This window comes from Antedon mediterranea, chromosome 2 (assembly GCF_964355755.1).
Source record: "Antedon mediterranea chromosome 2, ecAntMedi1.1, whole genome shotgun sequence".
Taxonomy (NCBI): Eukaryota; Metazoa; Echinodermata; class Crinoidea; order Comatulida; family Antedonidae; genus Antedon; species Antedon mediterranea.
The window spans coordinates 377,349-403,370 of NC_092671.1; the positions used below are offsets into that span (position 1 = coordinate 377,349).

Below are 26,022 nucleotides of genomic sequence, written 5' to 3' on the forward strand. Positions count from 1 at the left end.
CTGGCGCTAGTTTCCTTCGCTTGTATTTTTACTCCAAATTTGATAAATAACTAACTTTATCGTGTATATACCACACCTTAGAAGTATACCTCATGAGTACTTTAATGAAAGAATCACATAAAAAGTAACAAATAAATCCTTAAATTAATGATTTTACAGTCGTGTTTCTCGCACACTGTTCGCGAATTTCACTTATTCAATGTTCAATATTTTTGTTTCTATGGAGCGCCAAAAGAGCAACGATAATAGAGGACTAAAACTCAGTGGAATGCGTCAATTTCTCATGCATTTATTGGTGAAAAACACGTTTTATTTCAATATATTTGTTAATTTGTCAATAAAAATGTTGTAATATGTTACTGCTGATACTGTTCTGTTTTCAAAGAATAATAATCGATCCTAAATCAACATCACTACCTAGTCTAGACCTAGGACATCCTACTAAGGATATTATGATGAATTTTTCTATTTTATTCTTTAAAAGGTAACGAAACCGTGTACATTATCAACAGTAACATTTTTCCTTACTGACAGTGACAAAATCTATTGAAATTGTACTTGATTTTCACCAAATAATGCGTTAAATATAAATGGATTCCACAGAGTTTTTAGCCCTCTAATTAATTTTGCTCTTTTGGCGTTCCATAGAAACCAAAATATTGAACATTGAGTGTGCGAAATGCGAGAAAAACAACGTCTGTAAAATCACCAATTTAATGGATTTATTGTTACTTTTATGTGATTTTTCTTCATTAAAGTAGGCCTACTAATTCTAATAGGCTGTGGTATTCAGGATAAAGTTGGTTAAAATACAAGGCAGGTGCAAAAGGAAACTAGCCTAGCGGGCCTAGGCCTAGGCTACTTCAATTTCGGTGATTTCCTGCCTTGCAATTTTGAGAAATGATAAAATGATGCCTCGCATTTTTTGATGATGGTAAAACGATGCCTCGCATAAATTTCTGACTTGCCTCGCATGCCTTCCCTGCCTCGCGTGCCTCGCTGCCTCGCACTTTGTTACTACCCTTTTTGTCACCCAGGTTATTGTGAAGTAGGCGGAGCTTCATTATCAGGTCAAACGTGTCACAAAAATATGACCATAAATAACGAACTGTGATTGGCCAAATGTAGTAGAATTTTGTCAATGTTAAAAATAACTTGTCTAGTCTTCTTGTCAGGCCTGGTTGTCACAGATCAAAGCTAGGGATATTTTGTAGGGCCGGGTGGCTGGCTCTATCCCTGTAGGTAGGCCATGGAGGCCATATTTTATAATATGCGTAGGCCTAGATAGAATCAAAAGCCATCGTTTGGCATCGTGATGGCTGCTCAGCAGCTAGGCCTAGCTAGATACTACCATTTTGGTAACAGTTGAGTAGAGTAGGCCAGGTGCTCCAATGCGATCTAGCTAGGCTAGGTAGGCCTACGTCTATCCTAGCTACCCTACTATAAATAATAGGCTCTCTAGGCCTAGGCCTAGCCTAAGGTAGACAGAATCTAATTAGTTTTCTTGGCTAGGTTGAAGCCCAACAACAAAAAGACCTCAATAAATCGATTCTGTGAATATGGTGAGCATGAAATAGACTATGCGTCGCGACGCAAAGTTAATTTTTATAATGTGAACAATAAAGAAATACAATTTTGTGTAATTTTTCATGCAATAATAGTTTAATAGAGTTGTTATGCGCGATTTGAACGATTTGCGCAATTTGAAATTGCGCAAGGATTTTCTTGAAACAAAATTGAAACATGTGTTTCAAATTGCGCAAGCAACGTATTAAATTGCGCAAGTAATCTGCAAATTGCGCAAGGTTTTTCGACAGATTGTGAAATCATGCACACCCATATTTTGTTAGTAATTTCTAAGAATGATTCAAAATTAAAGATAATATCGCATTTCCTTACCCTCCCGGGAGCCTCCCTCCCGAATTTTTTTTGACGAATAAAAAAAATCTCGAATTCCCAATGGTTCTATAAAATACCATATTCACACATAATATGAGGAGAAGGCATAAATAAATACCAATAGTAATATAATAATTTCAATTCAAATATCAGTACTAATGACGATTAATAAGACTAATAACGATTGGATTTTTTTTAGAAACAATAATTATTACAAATTATTAGACGTTTACTATTTAACTTAAAAATTAAATTTAATGACGGCAAGAAAATCCTTGCGCAATTTCAAATTGCGCAAGAATTCTTTGCGCAATTTTAAATTGCGCAAATCGTTCAAATCGCGCATAACACAGTATTTATGTAAATGTTTAGCAATTCTCGAGCGTTTAGATTAGTGCGCCCTCTATTGTACAAAATGCCTGAATTCATTTATATGGCGGCCCTGCTATCACGGTGCGATAATAAGAGTGGGCTAGTAAAATAATGTATGGGCTAGTGAAATCTACAGTGAACTAGCCCAGTGGGCTAGCAACATGAAAAAGATAAATCGAGCCCTGTCATTGCATGTTGTTTACAATCAAGGTAAGGGGTAAAATACTCATCATTTAAAATGGTTCAAAACCACTACTATACATTACAGAATTAATACCCAATGGTCTGACATGTAAATGATGGGATTCACACAGTATGAATGATAATACCATTGCATATGGTACATTAATAAATGGTTCAATTGTGATGGTATGACAATCAATACCATTACAGATGGTACATTAATGAATGGTTCAATGGTGATGGTACAATACTATTATAGATGGTACAATGGTAAATGGTTTAATGATGATGGTACAATACCATTACAGATGGTACACTAGTGAATGGTTCAATGATGATGGTACAATGCCATAGATGGTGCACTAGTGAATGGTTCAATGGTGGTGTACAACAACCAGATGGTACACACAGTGACTGGTTCAATGTGGGTGGTAGTGAAGAGCACCAATAACTTGTAGACTCACATGCAAGTCATCGTCCCACTTATCATAGCACAATCTGCATTATTCTTGCAAATTCCTTGGCATTTATTCACTTGACAGTTTTTACCCGTAAAAGAAGCTGGACAAATGCAAGTAGCTTGTCCGTTGCTGTTAACACTACATTTACCGCCATTTAAACAGTAATTTTCACAAATTCTTGATTTACATTTTTCACCAGAATATCCAACCAAACAGCTTTACAGAAACACATAAATATCACTAATATATTATTTTTTGGCTTCTACTTTATAATTATTAATAATAAAATGACATTTCATTAATACGCTTTTTACCAAAGGGTATATTTTAATACATTCCAATCACATATTTAATTAATTGAATAGGTACATGGGTAAAATAACAGTATGCTAAAAGTAGATGATTAATGGGTAATTAGTAAACAGGGGGAAAGCATGCAGAGTAACAGTTAACACTTGAAAGAATATGAATATATTACCTGCACACTGGTACTTGATCACTGTTCATTTGACATGTTCCACCATTAGAACAATAGTTTTTTGTACATTTAGTACCTATAGGCAAATGAATATCCATCATAAGGCTTATATATTATATTATTATTATATATTTTCACATGGTTTATACAGTAGGAGTATTCCTTTTTATCCTCACTTTACTTTTCAGATATAACTTAGAATAGAATATTAAAATCATCAATTGTTGTTTATTGATTTTACTATTAATTGTAATTATTTGTTTTTTTAATATAGCCTTTGCTCTCAAAAAGAAATAAAATAATTATAAATAGTAGGTGTAGGGATTTGTTGTACACAATTTGTTTTCAAATTGTATTTGTGCAGTGGCATCAGAAAAACAATCATACTGGAACACTTTAAAACAAATTATAATTACATTCTTTACCTAGGGTAGCCCAAACCGTTTTCTTCCACTGATAAAATAAAAGTGAAGAAACTTACCCGAACATTCACCATTTTTCAAAACTGCACCACTAAAGCATTTGCAGACAGCTTTTGGTGAGCTGAGATAGCAAACACCACCAGCACATGGCAGAGAATCACAAGGATTTTTCATGTCTGCAAAATAGAAATATTGTTAATACTGTATCACGTTCAACTTTGCACTTTCCATATTTTGCGTCATGAATGCATAAGACCATTGAATAATCTTAGATTTGAAATAATAATAGTAGTCATAAATATGATTAATAGTAATTATAGTGAAGGTTTAATGTTTTTATTGCTGTTATTGACATATATACAACTAGTGTACTACAATTTTGGCTGGCTGCTATTGTTATCTGTTTTTATGTTTATTACAATATATTTAAATAAAATTATTAAAACTACTGTACAAGGGTCATGGGTTCAAGTCCTGTCTTATGTCAGGATTTTTTCTAATGACAAATCACTCCACTCCCTTGAAATAAGACTTTGTTTATGTACAGCATCTTGTGTATAGGCTTGTCTGTGAATGGAATTGCCACCTTTAAGAAGGATAGTGAATGAATTCACTTATGGTTATCCTTGGCAATTTGCCTAAATATATAAAACAAATTTCTGACCACTTACCCTGCTGCTTGTGCTCTTGTACGATAACCAAATCAGATATTTGTCGAATGTTTTCTTTCAGTAACTCGTATTTACCAACACCAAACTTGTTAATACGGAACATTTCATTCTTTTTGTATGTTAAACAATAAATCCAATCCTCAAATATATCTAGTGCATAAGGTTCTAAATCTGAAATGTAAAATGAAAACATTTACTACTGGTCATTAGTAACTAGATAAGATTTGCAAATAAGCACAATGGTATTTAGCAAAAAAAGTTGAACTGTCACTGTTTTAGAGGAAGCTGTCAAATATATATAAATAAATAATTCGCTAAGACAACATGATTTTGGTAAATATCGATTTTAATTTACAGTGATGATAAACTGGCAAAGTACAGTAAAAAACACTAGTTTTGTGGGGGTATGTTGTAATGCCAACCATTTGGCATTAATTAGTACTTACACGCATCAGAAGAACCTATTTTCAATAATGCTGTTGAGTTGATTACAATTCTATAATCACTTCCATCAGTCTTTATACTTCCAATAACTTTAGCTTTAGGATCAGCCCAATATAGCCTATCTTGTATGTGATCAACTGCTAGGCCTGACGGCCATTGTAGGTCTTTGGTTACTAAATCTTTTACACCAGAACCATCCATGTTTGCAACCCCAATTTTAGGATTTGCTCCATAGTCACTCCAAAACATTAGCCTGAGTAAAAAAAGTAGTAGAAATTTAAAATCACAAATTAAAAAATAACTGTTCATTGTAGCAATACAAATTAACAAAACATATAAAAAGTTAATTTTTACATTTTTTACACATATTTTGAACATACCCTTTCTTTGGATGAAGAACAATAGCCAATGGTTCATCTAGATTGCTATCAATTAACGTCATTTGGTTGTAACCATTAAGATTGGCCACTTGAATGACAGGATTATCGTCAACAGCATCGGTCCAATAAATCTTTTGAGTTACCCAATCAACAGCAATGTCTTGCGGATTCTTTAGCCCCGCAATCTAATTAAGACAAGTATATTTATATCATTTTGGAAAACACTTATTATTCTTAAAAGTAAACTCAACCAATACCAGAAATTTCTAATATTCTGAATGTGTTTTTAATGGAAATTAAATTTAACGTTTGGACTTCAAGAAAATCTGGTTTTGGGAGAGTTTGGTATGATTGACTGTACTTTGAGGTAAACATTGTCGTTTTGTTGAGACATATAATCACACAAGGAAATGAAAACATAAAAACTTACTGGTAAAGTCTCTTGTCCTGTGTCTTGTCCGATATCTCTGCGTTTTCTAAAGCCCTCAGAAAGAACCAGTTTTGAAATATTTTTTTCGTGTGAATTAATTACAAAGACAGTAGAAGACTTATAGTGGAAGTCCATTGCACCGATGCGAACTTCACCATAATATTCAGAGGTAAAACTGTTACGCTCTGGTGAATATTTGATGACCTGTGAACTTTCAGGTAGGAGGAGATATTCTGGGTCACCTGGAAAAGAAATAGGTAATGAAAATCAACATATATTGCAGATTCAATATAAGATAAATATTAATTTTATTAGAAAAGTGTGAATAAATATTTTTTCATCAGAACTTAGCAGGAAATATTCCCATCTAAAGTTCTCCAATGTCTTCCTTTCCTGTTGTGTACATTTTGGATAAAAACAACTCTGAAATAGCTTATAAAAAATTCTGTTGATTCCATGGCACCATACCACATTATCAGAGAATACTTTTATAGATATTGAATCACTATCAAGTTCTCTCATCAGAAACTCCAATTAATTAATAATAAGAGATTAACACAGCTTTTCCAATGAAAATTTAAAAAGTTGTACTAAACATTACCTTCTGCTTTGCATACAGAATTTCCATTTTTTATTTCTTTGTAATAACCGTCGTCACATGAACAAAAGTATCCTCCTTCATTATTGGTACAAAGCTGAGAGCAGTAACCAAACTCACTGCATTCATCAATATCTACAACAGTGGAAAAGTTATTAAAGAATTCAATAAACATATAATTATAAAAATGTATTTTATCTCTATTTTTTTATTTTAAATGATGTATTTTTTCTGTATTTTACCAAATTGTAACCTTTTAACTCATTTTTATATTTTTATTTCAATTTTTAACTTTGAACAAATGAAAATAATTTCAAACAGTGTAGGCCTTCTATATTTTACTGTGTTTTACCATAAATAAATGAATCAGAAAATAAATGGTAATAAAAGTAAAATAAGTTAAGAAAAATAATAATAAGACCGAAACAAAATTAAATACCTTCAAAGGCTTAGAAACAACAAAAAATAAGAAAAACCAGGAAAACACATCAAGGAATGAAGTTGAGTAGCTGTTGAAGTGTAGAAATTAGGAACGTACTCTTAAGCCTCAAATTTTATGTGACAAATAAATGTGATAAATATGGACGTGATGATGTAATATCACTACCATGTTTGGGCATATCACTACCATGTTTGGGCATATCACTACCTAGTTTGATAGTGTAGACGGAGCTTTAAGTGAATGAGTATAAACATTTTACCTGAACAAGATCTATCTGCTTCAAGTTTAAAGCCTTGACGGCATTCACAGTAGTATCCCTTGGTAGTTGGAACACAGATGTCACAACGTCTTTGTCCTTGTACGTCACACGGATTGGTAGCTAGTTATAAAGAAGAAAAAACAGGTGTTGGCCTCTGAACATAGAAACAGTACTAAAAAAATAATCAATTTAAGTTGAGGTCTTTTTGCAGATGGAACTGGTAAATTGAAAACAGCATTTTCAAATAAGACACCTATAACTGTATGGTTTAAATCTTTCAATTGAGTTAATTAAAAATCATAATTAAAAGAGATTGGGGTTTGCAAAAGATAATTACCATTCATACAGTACATCTCATCTGAAGCATTGCCACAGTGTTTGATATGATCACAAACCAAGGAATAATGAATACACTGCATATTATCACATTTAAACTGGTCACTTTCACAATGATTGTCATCACAATGTTCATCACTTCCATCTCCACAATTATCTTCACCATTACATAGTTGATTTGATGGAATACACTTTTTATTAAGACACTGGAACTCAAAGCTGCTGCATTGTGTGAAGGCTAAAAATGTATTACATTACTGTCAATTTCTATTTAATTTGGTACAGATATGATTTGATATATATGATTTTGGTCTTGGGTCAAAATCTATCCCCCCATATATCATCTATGTAGCAATATAATTATATTAAATAACAATTTCAACACCATAAACAATTACATCTATCACAGGAGCTAAAACGACCATATAAATAATGTACATATAACCTTTTAAGAGAGAAACACTAAAAACATCCCTAACTAAGATTGACCCAGCTCGATATTCAAAGGTTCTACCCTATACCAAGCTTTTGTTGAGGTACCGCATGATATAACTTATGATAAATAATAAATGATAAAATGTAAAAAAGTAATATATTTACAACAAATTTCTTCCTTTTCATCTGAATTGTCACCGCAGTCATCGTCGCCGTCACAAAGCCAAGCTTTTGGTTTACACTGGTTATTGTCACAAGTGTACTCAGCTAGCGAACACACTCTGTTAGGCTGAACATCTGATATACAAAAGATAAAAAATGACATTACTAGAAATGGATGGCCTAGTACTTGATAATGCTATAGTGAAATAGCAAGAATAGATAATATCAAATATATGGTGGTGGTGTCCAAAATACAGGGGTGTAATACAGAGACCAAGACTTCTGGTTTGGGGACAATAAGCCGCCCTCCAGTGCTGTAGGCCTTTGGACTCTTTGACATATTTTAATGCTTATTTTCTTCCTCAGGACCACCGTAAGCTTAGGGACCATTGGGTTTAGCCAGTAAGTGTTCAACCCACTATATACATATATCATTTATTTTTCAATATTGTCATTGATAAAATGTGTTACTTACTGCAATCATCTTCATCTGATCCATCAACACAATCTAAGTCTGAATCACATCGCCATGTTGATGGGATACAATGTGAATTTAAACACTGGAATTCATTTTCATTGCAATTATTATCTGGCTCAGCTGAAATAAAATATTCCAAAAAGTACTGAACAAATTGTTAACGTATATAAAACCAATGTAGACCACATGTCTGAAATGACCTAGTATTTTGTTTACGGGTCCTCAACATTAATGTACAAAAGGCTTAAACTTAGCACGTGCACAATTCAAATAACAGTTTTATTTTTAATTTTCAAATTCACTAGTTTGTCATAGTTTGGTTACTTTTGTAATGTTTTACTTACAGCCACAATCCTCTTCATCAGAGTTGTCACCACAATCATCTTCCTCATCACACCACCATCGGTTTGGGATGCAACGATTCTCGGTTGCACATTTTCTTTCTTCCTCAGTACATTCGAATGATGCTGAAAAAGATTTACATTAAAGCTTAAAACTATGCTCACAAGAGGCATGCAGGTCTGAAAGTTTCTAAAGCAAAATAGTAGTAATGGACACACAATATAACATACACTTTATTACCAAACAGTTGCTTGCTAAGGTTAGCCAAGAATAAGGTATCACTATGAAGCAGTCTCTATACGATATTTTGAGTTCCCAATCCACCATATTTTGACCACTCTACTTTTATCTCTTATACAGTAAATAAGTAAATTCTTGGAAGGAATCAGTAATTCAAATTATGAAACTTTGCATACACTGTACACCTGACTAAATGTTTTTTTGAATGGTATTGTATAATACTTACGGCAATCTGCTTCATCAGAATTATCTGAGCAGTCTTGGTCAAGATCACATCTCCAGCGTGTTGGTATACAACGTCCAGATTCAACACATTGGAATTTGGATGTAGGACAAGTAGTAGTCTCTGTAAAGCAGCATAAAAAGGAAATTATTTAAAATACATACTAATAAGAACGAAACCTATTTCCTATTTTATATTACATAATCAAACAACTTTAAAGTTCTGTCTAAATTATCAAACTAGTTGACAAAAAAAAGTGTGCCCAAATGTGGTAGTGATATGTCCAAATATAGTAGTGATATGACATCATCATGTCCATATATGGGCACATCACATTTTTTTGTCACAAAGAGTTTGATAGTGTAGACAGAGCTTAATACATACCACAGTCTATCTCATCGGATCCATCAGCACAATCACTTTCTCCGTCACAATTCCATGTGATTGGTACACAGTTTCCACTGTTACACATAAACTCATCCGGCGGACAAGTTTTACTCTCTGCAAACAAATTTTGTTTTTATGTAGAAATTAGAAATCATTAACAATGTCTACAGAGAAGGGAGAATAATATTAATAATAATGTACAATTTAAGATAGCGCAAAATGCAGAAGCGCTGAACAACCAACAGAAAGAAAAAAAAATGCCAAAAAGTTAATGTTGAAAGTGCAAATTTTAGGCCTTGAATTGAAATATATATTTATACTGAGTAACCTCTTCAGTCAATGACTGGTCTCCCAGAGGGCCCAGTTGGTGATCAGTGGCTGTGATGTACTAATACACCGGGGTAACCCCCTACTCGTCTCGAAAGATGTACTAGGTTCTTTAAAGTGCACACGAGCTAGATGTGTACACTGGACCTACGGTTTATAGTCCTTATCTGAGAAGACTCGTTCTACCACCAGAACCATGGAGTGAGTGAGCCTCGAACCCCTGCCGTTGTTATGGCTAGGTAATTACGGTTCCACTGTCTTAACCGCTCGGCCACTCACTCACTTGCCTCTAATATTGAAAATTTAAACCTTACAAAAGTAAGAATATATAAAAAGTAAAAATAATAATAAAATAATACATACGATTTTCACAATTGATTTCATCTGTTCCATTAACACAGTCAGCTTCTTGGTCACAGACCCATATATTTGGTATACATCGACCAGTAACAACACATTGGAAATGGTGAGATGAACAGGTTGGCGGTGCTGTAATAATTAATAGCAGAATTTAAAACTTTCACTATTATTATAAAATTGATATCACACAATCATTGTAATTATTTCTTTCTTTGAATAAATGTTGCTAACCCAAAATCAAATCAAAATAAATATGTAAAAATGAAATGTCAAGTTTTCCAACTTACGACAGTCCTGTTCATCCTCAGCTACGCCACCATCTTCACTAGGACAGTGGTCGATGCCATCACACTTGTAGGACAATGCTATGCATTTTGATGCCTTTTCACATTTCCATTGACTCGGCAAACATGTATGAGTATCTATAAACCGAAAATAGTTTTATTTATTTATTCTTTATGTGGTTAAAAACAGTAACATTTGACAATTGCATTATGCAAGTGAAGCAGAACAGATCTTTAATTAAAATAATGCCCCAGAATTTGTTAATAACTAAGAGATGCAACTGTCACAGAAATGTACATATTGAACTGTCTTTAAAAAAAATCATACAATTATGATTCATAAGAAAAAAGTATGATATATACAGTATATATTTTTTTTACCAAAAATGGATGTACTGTATTGCAATGCCTTTCAATATCAATTTTGACTAAAGGTTGCCTGATAATTCTAAATAATGTGTTTTTAATCAAATTTCTGCTTAATCAAATAGTGTTACTAAAATGGAGAATATTGAAACATACAGCAGTTAAGCTCATCTGATCCATCAGTGCAGTCATTGTCAGCATCACATAGAAAAGAAGGATTAATACACTGAGCATCGTCTGCTGTAGAACTGTTGCACTGAAACTGACCAGGTTGACAAAAAAATGGAGCTGCAATAAAAACAAACAAGTGGTAAAAACAACTCAAGTGTAACTGCAAGTCTTACAGGCATTGTATTGCTAAACATAATGATTATACATCTCTACCATGTACACATTTGCCTAGCATTATCAATGGTTGTTCAACTCATTCAATTTATTTAGTTATTAATAAACCAATTAGCAGCAAAACTGCTGAATTATAGAATTATTTAAAACACGTACATACAAAAATGTACAGAAAATAGCCTACAATCACAAGGAGACAGACTGTTGGTGAAAAACAATAAATGCTCCTGATAGGGTTTATGGTACTGTTGTTTGATGCTGTGTTTTTATTTTGAAGGCGCAATCTCTACTTACGACAATTGTCCGGTTCATCTGTTTTATCATTGCAATCATCTTCTCCATCACAGCGCCACCAATATGGAACACATTTATCATTTCCGCACGTGAACTGACTGGCTGAACAGTTAGATACACAATTAGCTTCATCACCAGCCAAGTAGAAGTTGTTGGGACAAGCACAAGTAAATTCCTCATTTTGTTTTAATAAACAAAGATTAGAGCATGGGCCACCATCTTCACATGGATTAAATGTACCTTTACAGATAATATATATTCACATTAGCTACATATAATGAACCATAGCCAAAATTAAGTACAGTAAAACATTGCAGTATTTGTTTCGGTAATTTTCAATGTTCTTACTTATTTATGTGTAAACTTAAATTGGTTGTAGATAGGATAGAAGCTGTTTCAGCTATATGGTCCATATTAGTATCATCGATCCATCATTTTATACAGATATCTAAAATTGTACTTCTTACCAAATAGTGTACATGAATTATTGTTGGTAATAAAAAAAAACTACAATATATTGCTCTTAATAATAATTTAAATCCATTCATTTGATACCTGAAATCTGTCTCAAGGGGTGAACGACATGCAGATCCATTGGTCTGTGACGGTTCGTAACCAACAGAGTCTGATTTAAACCAGAGTATTTGTGGGCTTTGGATATCGTCCGGTTTTCCCAATCGCTCCAATAAATCCAGTCTTCAAATAAGGTTATAGCAAATATGTGGGGACTGCTTTGTCTAATAATTGTCCTCCTTATAATACACAAATAAAAAATACATATTGAAAACATCGCTTTTGTGTAAGGCAATATTAATACAGTATATCTTTTTTGCTTACTTTCTTACAAAATACAAAATAAAATAAGATGCTTTACCTATTCTCTCCATCACTATTGGCCATTTCAATGCGATCTTCTCTGGCATCAGCCCAAAATATGTAATTAGTTGCATAATCAATGGTAAGACCATTTGGCCAGCCTAACTTGTATGTTACAATTTTCTGTACGTTTTCTCCATCCATGCCTAATACAAAGTAACATTTGCAAACAATTCATTAAGCTAGCCTTGATCCCAAAATTAATCAAGAAATGTTTGTCTATATAAACAAACCAAACATTACATACCTGCTTTTGCAATGTATGGATTTAAACCCCAATCTGTCCAGAACATTTCTCTGTGTGAAAAAAGTAAAGTAAAATATACAATTCTGCAATAAGTCTTAATATGGAAGAATTCAAATGTTGAATAAAATATCCCTTCTGGATAGGGCTGCCCAAAAGGATGGGGATGTGGGGATGTGGGGATGCCAGTAGCAGGGAGGGACAAAAGTCTTCATGAGCTTGAATAGTTAGGCACTTCCTCTGCTGATCTCCAGTTTGAGGGCATCTCTAAAGGGCATTTCAGCAACACCCACCCCCACTATACTGTATAATTTAAGGGCATCTCTATAAAGGGCATTTCAGCAACACCCACCCCCACTATACTGTATAATTTAAGGGCATCTCTAAAGGGCATTTCAGCAACACCCACCCTCACTATACTGTATAATTTAAGGACATCTCTAAAGGGCATTTCAGCAACACCCACCCTCACTATACTGTATAATTTAAGGGCATCTCTAAAGGGCATTTCAGCAACACCCACCCCCACTATACTGTATAATTTAAGGGCATCTCTAAAGGGCATTTCAGCAACACCAACCCTCACTATACTGTATAATTTAAGGGCATCTCTAAAGGGCATTTCAGCAACACCAACCCTCACTATACTGTATAATTTAAGGGCATCTCTAAAGGGCATTTCAGCAACACCCACCCTCACTATACTGTATAATTTAAGGGCATCTCTAAAGGGCATTTCAGCAACACCCACCCCCACTATACTGTATAATTAACCTTACCCTTTCATTGGATTAACAATAATAGCTCTTGGCTCGTCAAGGTCTTCACTAATTAGCGTCTTACGATATCGTCCATCTAATTTAGAAACCTCTATGACATCCAATCCCTTGTCACACCAATACAGATTACGCCCAATCCAATCAACAGCTAGTCCATCAGGATTCTTTACTCCTAGTGTGTGAATCCCCTAAACAAGTCAAATAAATGAAATTGTTACGACACACATGCATATATGTATTCAACAGAAATAAAATGACATTTTTGGTGGTTCTTAAAACAAACCCGAAATTGAAGTGAATAAAAACAGCTTGCCATTAACCTTCCTGTTCAATGAACAGCCCTGGCATGTTAGTATTATTTAATTTGATTTGATTTATTCTGATACCATACAAATACAGATAAAAATAACAATAGGTGATCATTTTATTCTAAATGATCACCTAACTAGAATTTAATTCGTCACTTTGACGAATTATAGGTGATCATTTTTATCATTTTACTGAAATAAATTTTTTTTAAACATGCACGTACGTTAACATACGATCAGAAAATGTTGATGTATACCATCCTATTATATTATTATAGTGCTGAGTTGTGCCTATATGCCATACAATATGTACAGATATACTGTATATCTATATACAGTGTAGCATAGGTGAAATTACGGGACACACATGTTCTAATTTTTTGGCATGATGATGTTATCAAACTAAACTTTAAGATGACAATTTCGAAAGATAATTAATTGAGCAAAAAAATTTAAGATTTTGAAAAAAATTTGGCACGTAGAAGCGCTGTGCGCGCTCTTTGAAATGTGTATAACTTTGACGAAAAATATGAAAAAACTACTTTTTCACTTCAACTGGCCATATGTTAACGTCACAACATCCGATAGGCTAAATTTTTATATGAATTAATATCTACATTTCATCAGCTTTCATAGTAAATTATAATCCTCAAGGTAACCTTCAATTCTGAAGAGCTGTAAGATATTCAAATTTACTGCGAAGGTGAAATTACACGGCCTACGTTATTCAAGTTTTTACACGTGATGACGTCATTAAAATGAAAATAGTGTCAACTCATGATAAAGATAATTAATTAAGCAAGCTCATACTGAAATTTGTGCGAAATTCGAGAACACATAACCAAGATGCGCTCTGTTGAATGTGATAATCTACACAAAAAGATAACAAATCCTAATTTTTAAATTCAAGTGGCCATTTGATGACGTCAAAACATTTTGTACGTAAAATGTGTACATAAATTCATATCTACAACTCAATGGCTTCCAGAATAAGTTAAAAAAATCGGGGGTCATCTTGCATTCTGAAGAATTATTTTCATTTTAAAAAAGACCTATTTTTCACCCTTTTCAGAACTTGTGTAAAATTAATGTGCGCATTTTGTCATTTTTAACGTGCTCGTATAGCGTTATTTTAAGTCGGAACTGACTCAAATTTGGTGAATGTACTAAGGATGGTGAGTAGAAGGAGATTTGTAAAAAAAAATCACATTTTTTACGCTTTTTAAGTATCGCGCGCGCAAAATTTTTTTTTGCGCAGTAATTCATGCTCTAAATTGATCAAAACTTAATTTTGAGCGTTTTAAATTTTTAACGCGCGATTTCACGCGCATGACCCTACGTGCGCGTGCGTTTTTATTTGCTAATATTTTACCCTTGGCCTGAAGTTTACGTGTAGTGAATTTCATTAATATGTGATAATGAATTATGGAGATATGATTGATAATGTGATTTCGCAAAATGGCGTATAAATGACGTCACGGATGAGTGATCACGCTGGAAAGCTTATTAGGATTAAGTTATATTATTTGAAAGATATTCTGAAATTTTGGTAATCATTGACATTAAACTTATTGAGATAATTGTTACACAAAATAGTGTACAGAAACAATAAAAAGAAAAAAAATAATAAAGATTTCATACAATAACAATAGGTGATCATTTTATTCTAAATGATCACCTAACTAACACAAATTTAAATCATTTTGTATGGTACTAGGGATAGCCCTCTAAATACCCAAAAGGGGATTTACATCCTGAGGTCAGGAAGAAGATATTACAAAATGCCTTTTTTAAATTTAATTTTAAATTACCTCTTTGTTATTTCCATCCATGTCCATCCGACTTATCATACTGCCCTGCTGAGTAACATCAGACCAATACAGTTTTTGTTCCTGCCAATCAAAATCTAAAGCTACTACGTTTGAGAACTGCAACTGTTGCGATACGCGGGTATAGGTTTGGCCGTGTACGTCAATCTTGCGTATCAGGTATCGGTTAGAAAAGTAAATCATTGGCTTGACCCCTGTAGAAACATCAACAGATAAGAAACATTGCATTAACAAAACCAAAAAAACAATCATAGTGTTGTCTATTCCCTGTACACTGATGTGGTCTAGTGTTGTCTATTCCCTGTGCACTGATGTTGTCTAGTGTTGTCTATTCCCTGTGCACTGATGTTGTCTAGTGTTGTCTATTCCCTGTGCACTGATGTTGCCTAGTGTTGTCTATTCCCTGTGCACTGATGTTGTCTAGTGTTGTCTATTCCCTGTGCACTGATGTTGTCTATTCCCTGTGCACTGATGTTGTCTAGTGTTGTCTATTCCCTGTGCACTGATGTTGTCTAATGTTGTCTATTCCCTGTGCACTGATGTTGTCTAGTGTTGTCTATTCCCTGTGCACTGATGTTGTCTAGTGTTGTCTCATCTCAACTCATTATTACATAATAGTATTACTAAATATAAACTGCTTACCTGAATCTGCCTTACACCTCCTTTTATCTGGCTCCAGGATATAATTTGGAGCACATGCACAACGGAAACCACCAACTGTGTTGAAACATTGCTGAGAGCAAGGATACGATGTTGTACATTCATCCACATCTGAAGAAGTTAAAGATATTGAATGTCTCTTAAAAACATATCATTCACATTATCAGGTGAAATTACACTTTTGTACACATGTATGTATACAACAGGATTGAAACATCACTACATTACCCTGTGATAGTCAGGTAAACTATTATTAAATAACCCCTACCTTCACATGAATGTCTGTCGTCTGTAAGTTGGTAGCCTGTGTCACAATAACATTCATATCCTTGTAATGTATCTCTACACTGCTGTTCACATGGAGATGTCTCTCCACATTCAGTAGTATCTAACAAATGCAAGACATTTAGTTACTTTCAAGGATGGTTTTTGGTCAATGACTGGTCAATATAATTAACCAGGACTGTTTTATTTTATGATTATATATGTTCACAATGTAAGATCACTACTTACTGCAGTTGATTTCATCTGATCCATCTTTACAGTCAAATTTTCCATTACAAACATATGATAAAGCTATGCATTTATGATCATCGGTGCAACAGAATTGATTGCTAGGGGTTTCTGTAACTAAATCAAAGATTGAAACAAAACCGTGAAAGACAATATTCAAATCGTTTGTGTTGAATATGTACTGAAAATAATCTACAAACTATTACCACAGCCTTCTTCATCCGAGTTGTCATGACAATCATTGGCTCCATCACATTTCCAACCAATAGCAACACACCTCTGGTTATTACAAGTAAATTCTTCATCTGTACATTCGGTATATACTGTAAACAAAAAAATACATCAGACTTTGTTGATTTACAGATTTAATTATTGACTTTAATAGTATTTAAGGGAAATATCTCACTTATGTGTGATCAGCTATGAGCGCTCACTGGGTAAACACAGGGGCCCCGGGGCTTATGGGGGTCCTGAGCAGTGGCCAGAGAAAAAACAGGCATTAAATATATTGAAAATGCTAAAAGCACCCGAGACATACAGAGTTAGAGGGTTCCTAAACCAGGGGCCTTAGGCCTGCACGTTACGCTATTGTGTGCGATTGGTGACACGGCCACTGGTAAGTTTTTTTCTACTTAGGCAAGACCACCCAGTCATAATTATTTTACGTAGCACCCACTTAATGGTATCTTCCTTTTTACTTCTTATAGCAACAATACCACTGAATGCTATTTATCTAACTTTTCACTTGTTATAGCAACAATACCACTGAATGCTATTTATCTAACTTTTCACTTGTTATAGCAACAATACCACTGAATGCTATTTATCTAACTTTTCACTTGTTATAGCAACAATACCACTGAATGCTATTTATCTAACTTTTCACTTGTTATAGCAACAATACCACTGAATGCTATTTATCTAACTTTTCACTTGTTATAGCAACAATACCACTGAATGCTATTTATCTAACTTTTCACTTGTTATAGCAACAATACCACTGAATGCTATTTATCTAACTTTTCACTTGTTATAGCAACAATACCACTGAATGCTATTTATCAAACTTTTTACTTGTTATAGCAACAATACCACTGAATGCTATTTATCTAACTTTTTACTTGTTATAGCAACTTACCACATTCAGCATACTCATCACTGTTGTCACCGCAATCATCCTCATGGTCACATTTCCAAGATTCTTGAATACATCGTTTGTTATCACAAGCAAATTCACCATCATAACATGTAGTAGCCGCTGAAATAAAAATAAAAAATGAAAGTTAAACAAATGAATGACATTTTCACACTACAGTTTCATGAACGTGATAACAATCACTCCTTAATCATTGTGTAAAACAGTCTGTAGTGTGCAAATAAAATGTGGAAATTTTCATTTATTTTTTTTATTTACCTTGCGCTGTTTTGTATCGAGCACTTTTGTTAATACCTTGCATCAAGCCAAAAACACAGATTATTATAATAATAGTTTTGACACAAGGCTGACTTTAAACAAGTAAAAATTGCCAAGGAAAGGGAAGACATCAGGTGTTACATACCACAACCACGGACAGGGAACTCATCAGTACCATTTTCACAATCAACATCGCCATCACAAACCCAGCTCAATGGAATACAAATGTTAGACCCTTCGCACATAAACTTTTCTGGATCGCAAGTCTTAGAATCTGAAGATAACAAATAATATAACTAAACTTACTTTTCCCAGTCATAAACTGAAACTAAATAAACATATTTTAAAACATTCATATTCATGTCCGTCTTTATATGAAAATTCTGATTCTTATTAAATATATTACTAATTACCACAATGATCGCCCTCATCTGATTGGTCTCCGCAATCATTATCATCGTCACATCTCCACCCCTCAGGAATACATCTACCACTGGTGCATTGGAACTGATCTTGTAGACAAGTGTATTCTGAAAATAAAACACAAATTACCTCCATAAAAATAAGTTGATTAAAAATGATAGGTATTAAAACTTGTTTATAAAATATCATTACATTAGACATGATACTACATATTCCGTTTCACAACAACATACTATGCTGGCATTATTCTCTTGTTCACCGTGTAGGGTAGAGAGTATGCAAAGTGGACTACTGAATTTCTTTATTAATATAATACACTGTCATTATTCTTTTGTTCATCGTTTAGTGTACAGAGTATGTCTGATAGCACCACAATCACTTACCACATGAGTCTTGTTCATCTTCACCATCTGCACAATCATTATCCTGGTCACATTTCCATGACATTGGGATACATCGTCCTGATTGGGTACATGTAAAGAATCCCTCTTCGCATGAAGTAGTCTTGGGCGTTGGTTGACCTTTACAATTAATAATAGAATTTTGTTTTATGAAAATTTGTCCAAAGCTTATCTAGCAAAAACAAAATCTGGCCATTTATGAAGTTAAAATAAAGTTAAAATATAATGCTAAGCAGCCTAGACTTACATTGGGCTTCATCACTATTATCTCCACAATCATTTTCTCCGTCACATTCCCAGGTAGGCAAATAACAGAGAGTAGTGTTTGCACATTCATTTAGAACCATTCCTTCTGGTAAAGGCACTACTAGGCGATTTAATGCAAATAAGCCACAATCTGTAGGAGCTGAGAACAACATGTATAAAGTATGAAAGTCAAAAATCGTTTTAATATCACTCATAGGGTGATGTCAAGTGTCAATAACATGTTAATTTTATGCAAATTAATGCAGCCATTATACAAAAATCAAGTTTAATTCATTCTTTCCGAATAGTACAAAAAGAAGTCATGCTTGTCAGTTTGGATACCAAGTAAAGGTAATAGTACAAAAAGAAGTCATGCTTGTCAGTTTGGATACCAAGTAAAGGTTTTGGTAGATTTCTTATAATTAAACAGAGGTTTCTAGTGAAATGTTCTGTAGTAATATAGAGTGTCAAGAAAAGCCAAATTAAGTCTAGGCTTTAAAATAACCTCTGGGGTGGTATAATGCATAATTACAACCAGGACAATCTCTCATATAAAATACTATATAATCATATTCTTCCATTAGAATAAATGTGTAGTCCACGATATAACTGTCTAACAAGAATATTTCAATAATTTAGTTTATTAAATTCAAATAAAAAAACTTACGACAACCCATTTCATCACCAGCATCCTCGCAATCAATACGGAAATCACAAAGACGAGAACCATCAATACAACTTCTGTCTGTACACTGAAATTCCTCTGCAGTACACGACACTAAAGAATCAAATAAAACATACTGGTGAGCTGATCCTGTTTTAGAAAGTGACATTTAACATAGCTTAAGTGTTAATATCCAATTGGAGGGGCCAGTAAAGGACACTGGTCTTCAATTGGAGGAATCAATAATTGAAAATAGGAAGTGAAATGAATATTTAATACTTACAGCAGTCAAGTTCATCTGATCCATCTCTGCAATCGTTAATTCCATTACAACGATTTTTTGACAAAATGCAACCACCACTGCGGCAAGTAAAATATCCCTGCCTGCAAACTCTCATCGCTAAAAAAGCAAAATATATATTTATATATAATCCATTAATCCTTTCTAGGTTATCATTTCACTATACAAATTTTAGTAGCAAAAGATTATAACTTACAGCAATAATTTTCATCTTCATCAGATCCATCAGGACAATTTTTTAATCCATTGCAACTCGCTTCATAGTCCACACATGCACCGTCATGACACGCAAAAGACCCATTGGCACATGATACAGTTTTATCTGTAAATTACAATGTGAACAGCCTTTAAAAATGTGGTAACAATTCAAAAACAGATTGTAATTACAAATACAATTGAAGTAAATCATGACATTTTCTTTAAATAAGTCAACAAAATTTCATTTGTTATGATGTACATCCTAAGTATATGATATACTTTTGGAGATTTGATTGAAAGCAATAGCATGCCTTTAGGGCACAACAGTTTTTGATGACCAAACATTATAGCATGATGTTTGTACATATCTATACCGTAACTATATAAATGTCATGTATCAATGTTATGCTGTGTGTGAATAAATTGAACTTACTAATACATCTGTATGTATCAGACACAATCTGATTGGCTGGACATGAACACAGGACAAGTCCATACTCATCTGTATTGCAAGTATATTCACATCCTCCATTATTAATGTTGCAAGGCCAAAGTAAGCCTAGTAAAATCAAACAAAAACATTATGAATGCAATTCTATTATTAATTGTAATATAATAACACATTAAAACCAATTGACAAGTGACTAAAGCTCTGTCTACACTATCAAAATGACTATTTTATATCACCATATTTTGGGCATCACTACAATTTTTGGGAACATCACACTTTTTTTGTCAAAATAGTTTGATAGTGTAGACAAAGCTTAAGAAACTAATAACCAATACTTTGTAAACTTATTATAAAGCAGTGGTATTGTACTGCTGTATTTGAACAGTAAATAAAGCAGAATGCCTACAATTGTGTAATTACCATTGATTAAATTTATAATGAAATATACATACACTTATCTGTATCGTTGAACGCAACTGCTATTCCCATTGGTTGTTGGGGTAGCTGCTTACGCACGACCACAAGGTCAGCACCAGTGAATTTGTTGACACGTACTACAGAACGGCGCACCCAATCTGTCCAGTAAAGATAGTTTTCGTGCACTACAAGTCCAAATGGATGTACTGGGTCAGAGGTTAAGACTACCTGTAAGTTTATAATAAAATAAATGTAAGCATGACAACAAATATGTTACAGAATTACAGAAAGTCAAAGAAATATTTCAATCTTTTTATAGTAGAACTGTACAAATACAAGAAAACAATAGTGATTGGAAGACAAACATGATACCTTTATGGCTATTTGTAATTAAACTGCCTACATGTCTATTTACACTTTTATGCCTATTTGTACTTACATGTCTATTTGTACCATCAAAATTACACCTCTCTATCTTGTCAATGCGAGCATCCGCCCAATACAGTTTTTGAGCAGAGTGGTCAATGGTTATTGAATTAGGAGTTCGTATATTGTCCGTAATAATGCTATGAGTGTTTAAACCATTGGTATGGGATTTCATGATACTTGGTGCATTCTCATTCCAGTTTGTCCAGAACAAATACCTGACAAATAAACAATTGTCGTTGTTAGAATTTGTTTATTTAAACAAAATATTGATTGATTGAGTCTTGAGTTTTTTTATTTTAGTAATTTATCATTACATATTATTACCATTGTATAATTATAAATAAATGTAACATGAACAAAACATAACTGACAAAATATTCTTTTTAAAAATAGAAATATTGTTTTGTTAAACAATTAGTGTAACCAGGCAAAACTCAACTAATTGGTACAATGTTATTTCTTTACTTTGTGCTTATATTGAGAATAGTGCCTAATTTGAAAACAACTTACTGAGTACATGGATCTACTACAATTCCTCTGGGTCTATCTTGTGAGGATAGTTGAACAATGATTTCTGGATCACTGTTGGACCTCACACGATTAATAGATGAATTACTATAACTTGTCCAATAAATCTCCTGAAATATTGGGTCATAGGTCAGACCTTCAGCTGAACCAACACCTAATAACATATTGAAGATATTCGATTTTTCATTGAGTTATAATGGCAAGGAAACAATGATAAATTGTAAAGATGAAAAACCTTAATGCTCTGTCTACACTATCAAACTTTATGTGACAAAAAAAATGTGATGTGCCTATATATGGGCACTAACATATTTAAGCATATCACTACCACATAACATCAAACTTTGTCAAACTAGTTTGATAGTGTAGACAGAGCTTTAGAAGAAAGCTACAGTGTAAACCTTCACCTTCTACAACGGTCTTATGTCCAGTTCCATTAAACATAATTTGTTCAATGTTGCCACGTTGTATGTCAGAGTAAAATATCAGTTGTTTATTGAAGTCCACAGCAAGACTGACAGCATTCTTAACATAGTCATTTTGTATTGGTTCCCAGGCGTTTTGGTACACATTGCTATTGTTTGCCATGCTCAGAGTACGCAGCATATTGCGTTCAGAATAAACAATAAAAGCATTGTAATCTGCACATGAAAAGAAAAAGAAATATTTTATTTATTGGAAAGTATATCTTATGTTGATAAATGTGTGATATGATTTTTATTTATTTATTTTTTATTTAACCTTATTTATAGAGGGTGACCCTAAACAGCGTATGCTGACAATCAAGGGGACTCATGATGATTTATGATAAGTGCCTTATAGGTCGTGAAACATCGCTGCTACTACAAGTAAGTCTAGTTGACTAGATTTGATTGTTATCCAAACTTAATACTACCTAGATGGATAACAATATTCATACCCAATATATTGACAACTAAATTCTATAAAATATACCTTCAAATGATATATCCAAATATGCTGATATAATTCAAATCAAGATATTTTAATTTAACAATAAAGAATTGATAATATAAAGTTTTACGTGGCAAGAATAAAATTTAGGTTAATAATGGTCATTGTAAAAAATGGTACCTACTTCACTATATAAAATGGTACCTACTTCACTATATAAAATGGTACCTACTTCACTATATAAAATGGTACCTACTTCACCATATAAAATGGTACCTACTTCACCATATAAAATGGTACCTACTTCACCATATAAAATGGTACCTACTTCACCATATAAAATGGTACCTACTTCACCATATAAAATGGTACCTACTTCACCATATAAAATGGTACCTACTTCACCATATAAAATGGTACCTACTTCACCATATAAAATGGTACCTACTTCACCATATAAAATGGTACCTACTTCACCATACAAAATGGTACCTACTTCACCATGTAAAATGGTACCTACTTCACCATGTAACATGGTACCTACTTCACCATGTAACATGGTACCTACTTCACCATGTAACATGGTACCTACTTCACCATGTAAAATGGTACCTACTTCACCATGTAAAATGGTACCTACTTCACCATGTAAAATGGTACCTACTTCACTATGTAAAATGGTACCTACTTCACTATGTAAAATGGTACCTACTTCACTATGTAAAATGGTACCTACTTCACTATGTAAAATGGTACCTACTTCACTATATAAAATGGTACCTACTTCACTATATAAAATGGTACCTACTTCACCATATAAAATGGTACCTACTTCACCATATAAAATGGTACCTACTTCACCATATAAAATGGTACCTACTTCACCATATAAAATGGTACCTACTTCACCATATAAAATGGTACCTACTTCACCATATAAAATGGTACCTACTTCACCATATATAATGGTACCTACTTCACCATATATAATGGTACCTACTTCACTATGTAACATGGTACCTACTTCACTATGTAACATGGTACCTACTTCACTATGTAACATGGTACCTACTTCACTATGTAACATGGTACCTACTTCACTATATAAAATGGTACCTACTTCACTATATAAAATGGTACCTACTTCACTATGTAAAATGGTACCTACTTCACTATGTAAAATGGTACCTACTTCACCATGTAAAATGGTACCTACTTCACCATGTAAAATGGTACCTACTTCACCATGTAAAATGGTACCTACTTCACCATATAAAATGGTACCTACTTCACCATATAAAATGGTACCTACTTCACCATATAAAATGGTACCTACTTCACCATATAAAATGGTACCTACTTCACCATATAAAATGGTACCTACTTCACCATATAAAATGGTACCTACTTCACCATGTAAAATGGTACCTACTTCACCATGTAAAATGGTACCTACTTCACCATGTAAAATGGTACCTACTTCACCATGTAAAATGGTACCTACTTCACCATGTAAAATGGTACCTACTTCACCATGTAAAATGGTACCTACTTCACCATGTAAAATGGTACCTACTTCACCATATAAAATGGTACCTACTTCACCATATAAAATGGTACCTACTTCACCATATAAAATGGTACCTACTTCACCATATAAAATGGTACCTACTTCACCATATAAAATGGTACCTACTTCACCATATAAAATGGTACCTACTTCACCATGTATAATGGTACCTACTTCACCATGTATAATGGTACCTACTTCACCATGTAAAATGGTACCTACTTCACCATGTAAAATGGTACCTACTTCACTATGTAACATGGTACCTACTTCACTATGTAAAATGGTACCTACTTCACTATGTAAAATGGTACCTACTTCACTATGTAACATGGTACCTACTTCACCATATAAAATGGTACCTACTTCACCATATAAAATGGTACCTACTTCACCATATAAAATGGTACCTACTTCACCATATAAAATGGTACCTACTTCACCATATAAAATGGTACCTACTTCACCATATAAAATGGTACCTACTTCACCATATAAAATGGTACCTACTTCACCATATAAAATGGTACCTACTTCACCATATAAAATGGTACCTACTTCACCATATAAAATGGTACCTACTTCACCATATAAAATGGTACCTACTTCACCATATAAAATGGTACCTACTTCACCATGTAAAATGGTACCTACTTCACTATATAAAATGGTACCTACTTCGCTATATAAAATGGTACCTACTTCGCTATGTAAAATGGTACCTACTTCGCTATGTAAAATGGTACCTACTTCGCTATGTAAAATGGTACCTACTTCACTATGTAAAATGGTACCTACTTCACTATGTAAAATGGTACCTACTTCACTATGTAAAATGGTACCTACTTCACTATGTAAAATGGTACCTACTTCACTATGTAAAATGGTACCTACTTCACTATGTAAAATGGTACCTACTTCACTATGTAAAATGGTACCTACTTCACCATATAAAATGGTACCTACTTCACTATGTAAAATGGTACCTACTTCACCATATAAAATGGTACCTACTTCACCATATAAAATGGTACCTACTTCACCATATAAAATGGTACCTACTTCACCATATAAAATGGTACCTACTTCACCATATAAAATGGTACCTACTTCACCATATAAAATGGTACCTACTTCACCATGTAAAATGGTACCTACTTCACCATGTAAAATGGTACCTACTTCACCATATAAAATGGTACCTACTTCACCATGTAAAATGGTACCTACTTCACCATATA

General features: G+C 33.5%; 1 protein-coding gene across 3 annotated transcripts in view; it reads right to left on the reverse strand.

Moving 5' to 3' along the window:
* Positions 1-26,022, reverse strand: part of LOC140039970 (low-density lipoprotein receptor-related protein 1-like) — a 75,245-nt gene that overhangs the window by 5,316 nt on the left and 43,907 nt on the right. For 2 of the 3 annotated variants that reach the window (XM_072085561.1, XM_072085559.1), the window contains exons 41-80: positions 22,707-22,940; positions 22,282-22,453; positions 21,782-21,986; positions 21,378-21,570; positions 20,908-21,033; positions 20,473-20,598; positions 20,259-20,375; positions 19,979-20,089; positions 19,313-19,471; positions 19,048-19,185; positions 18,655-18,771; positions 18,387-18,515; positions 17,966-18,085; positions 17,034-17,150; positions 16,828-16,944; positions 16,583-16,702; positions 16,297-16,425; positions 15,637-15,848; positions 13,518-13,705; positions 12,742-12,791; positions 12,493-12,640; positions 12,174-12,370; positions 11,619-11,858; positions 11,136-11,267; positions 10,617-10,751; positions 10,333-10,458; positions 9,640-9,756; positions 9,259-9,378; positions 8,795-8,917; positions 8,448-8,570; positions 7,976-8,107; positions 7,377-7,613; positions 7,040-7,159; positions 6,342-6,473; positions 5,741-5,982; positions 5,311-5,495; positions 4,933-5,183; positions 4,487-4,657; positions 3,875-3,991; positions 3,394-3,469 (exon numbers count right to left, since the gene is read on the reverse strand). In XM_072085561.1, coding sequence (XP_071941662.1) covers positions 3,394-3,469; positions 3,875-3,991; positions 4,487-4,657; positions 4,933-5,183; positions 5,311-5,495; positions 5,741-5,982; positions 6,342-6,473; positions 7,040-7,159; positions 7,377-7,613; positions 7,976-8,107; positions 8,448-8,570; positions 8,795-8,917; positions 9,259-9,378; positions 9,640-9,756; positions 10,333-10,458; positions 10,617-10,751; positions 11,136-11,267; positions 11,619-11,858; positions 12,174-12,370; positions 12,493-12,640; positions 12,742-12,791; positions 13,518-13,705; positions 15,637-15,848; positions 16,297-16,425; positions 16,583-16,702; positions 16,828-16,944; positions 17,034-17,150; positions 17,966-18,085; positions 18,387-18,515; positions 18,655-18,771; positions 19,048-19,185; positions 19,313-19,471; positions 19,979-20,089; positions 20,259-20,375; positions 20,473-20,598; positions 20,908-21,033; positions 21,378-21,570; positions 21,782-21,986; positions 22,282-22,453; positions 22,707-22,940 — 6,004 coding nt within the window. The remainder of the gene's footprint in view (positions 1-3,393; positions 3,470-3,874; positions 3,992-4,486; positions 4,658-4,932; positions 5,184-5,310; positions 5,496-5,740; positions 5,983-6,341; positions 6,474-7,039; positions 7,160-7,376; positions 7,614-7,975; positions 8,108-8,447; positions 8,571-8,794; positions 8,918-9,258; positions 9,379-9,639; positions 9,757-10,332; positions 10,459-10,616; positions 10,752-11,135; positions 11,268-11,618; positions 11,859-12,173; positions 12,371-12,492; positions 12,641-12,741; positions 12,792-13,517; positions 13,706-15,636; positions 15,849-16,296; positions 16,426-16,582; positions 16,703-16,827; positions 16,945-17,033; positions 17,151-17,965; positions 18,086-18,386; positions 18,516-18,654; positions 18,772-19,047; positions 19,186-19,312; positions 19,472-19,978; positions 20,090-20,258; positions 20,376-20,472; positions 20,599-20,907; positions 21,034-21,377; positions 21,571-21,781; positions 21,987-22,281; positions 22,454-22,706; positions 22,941-26,022) is intronic. The other variant, XM_072085560.1, reaches the window with a different exon arrangement.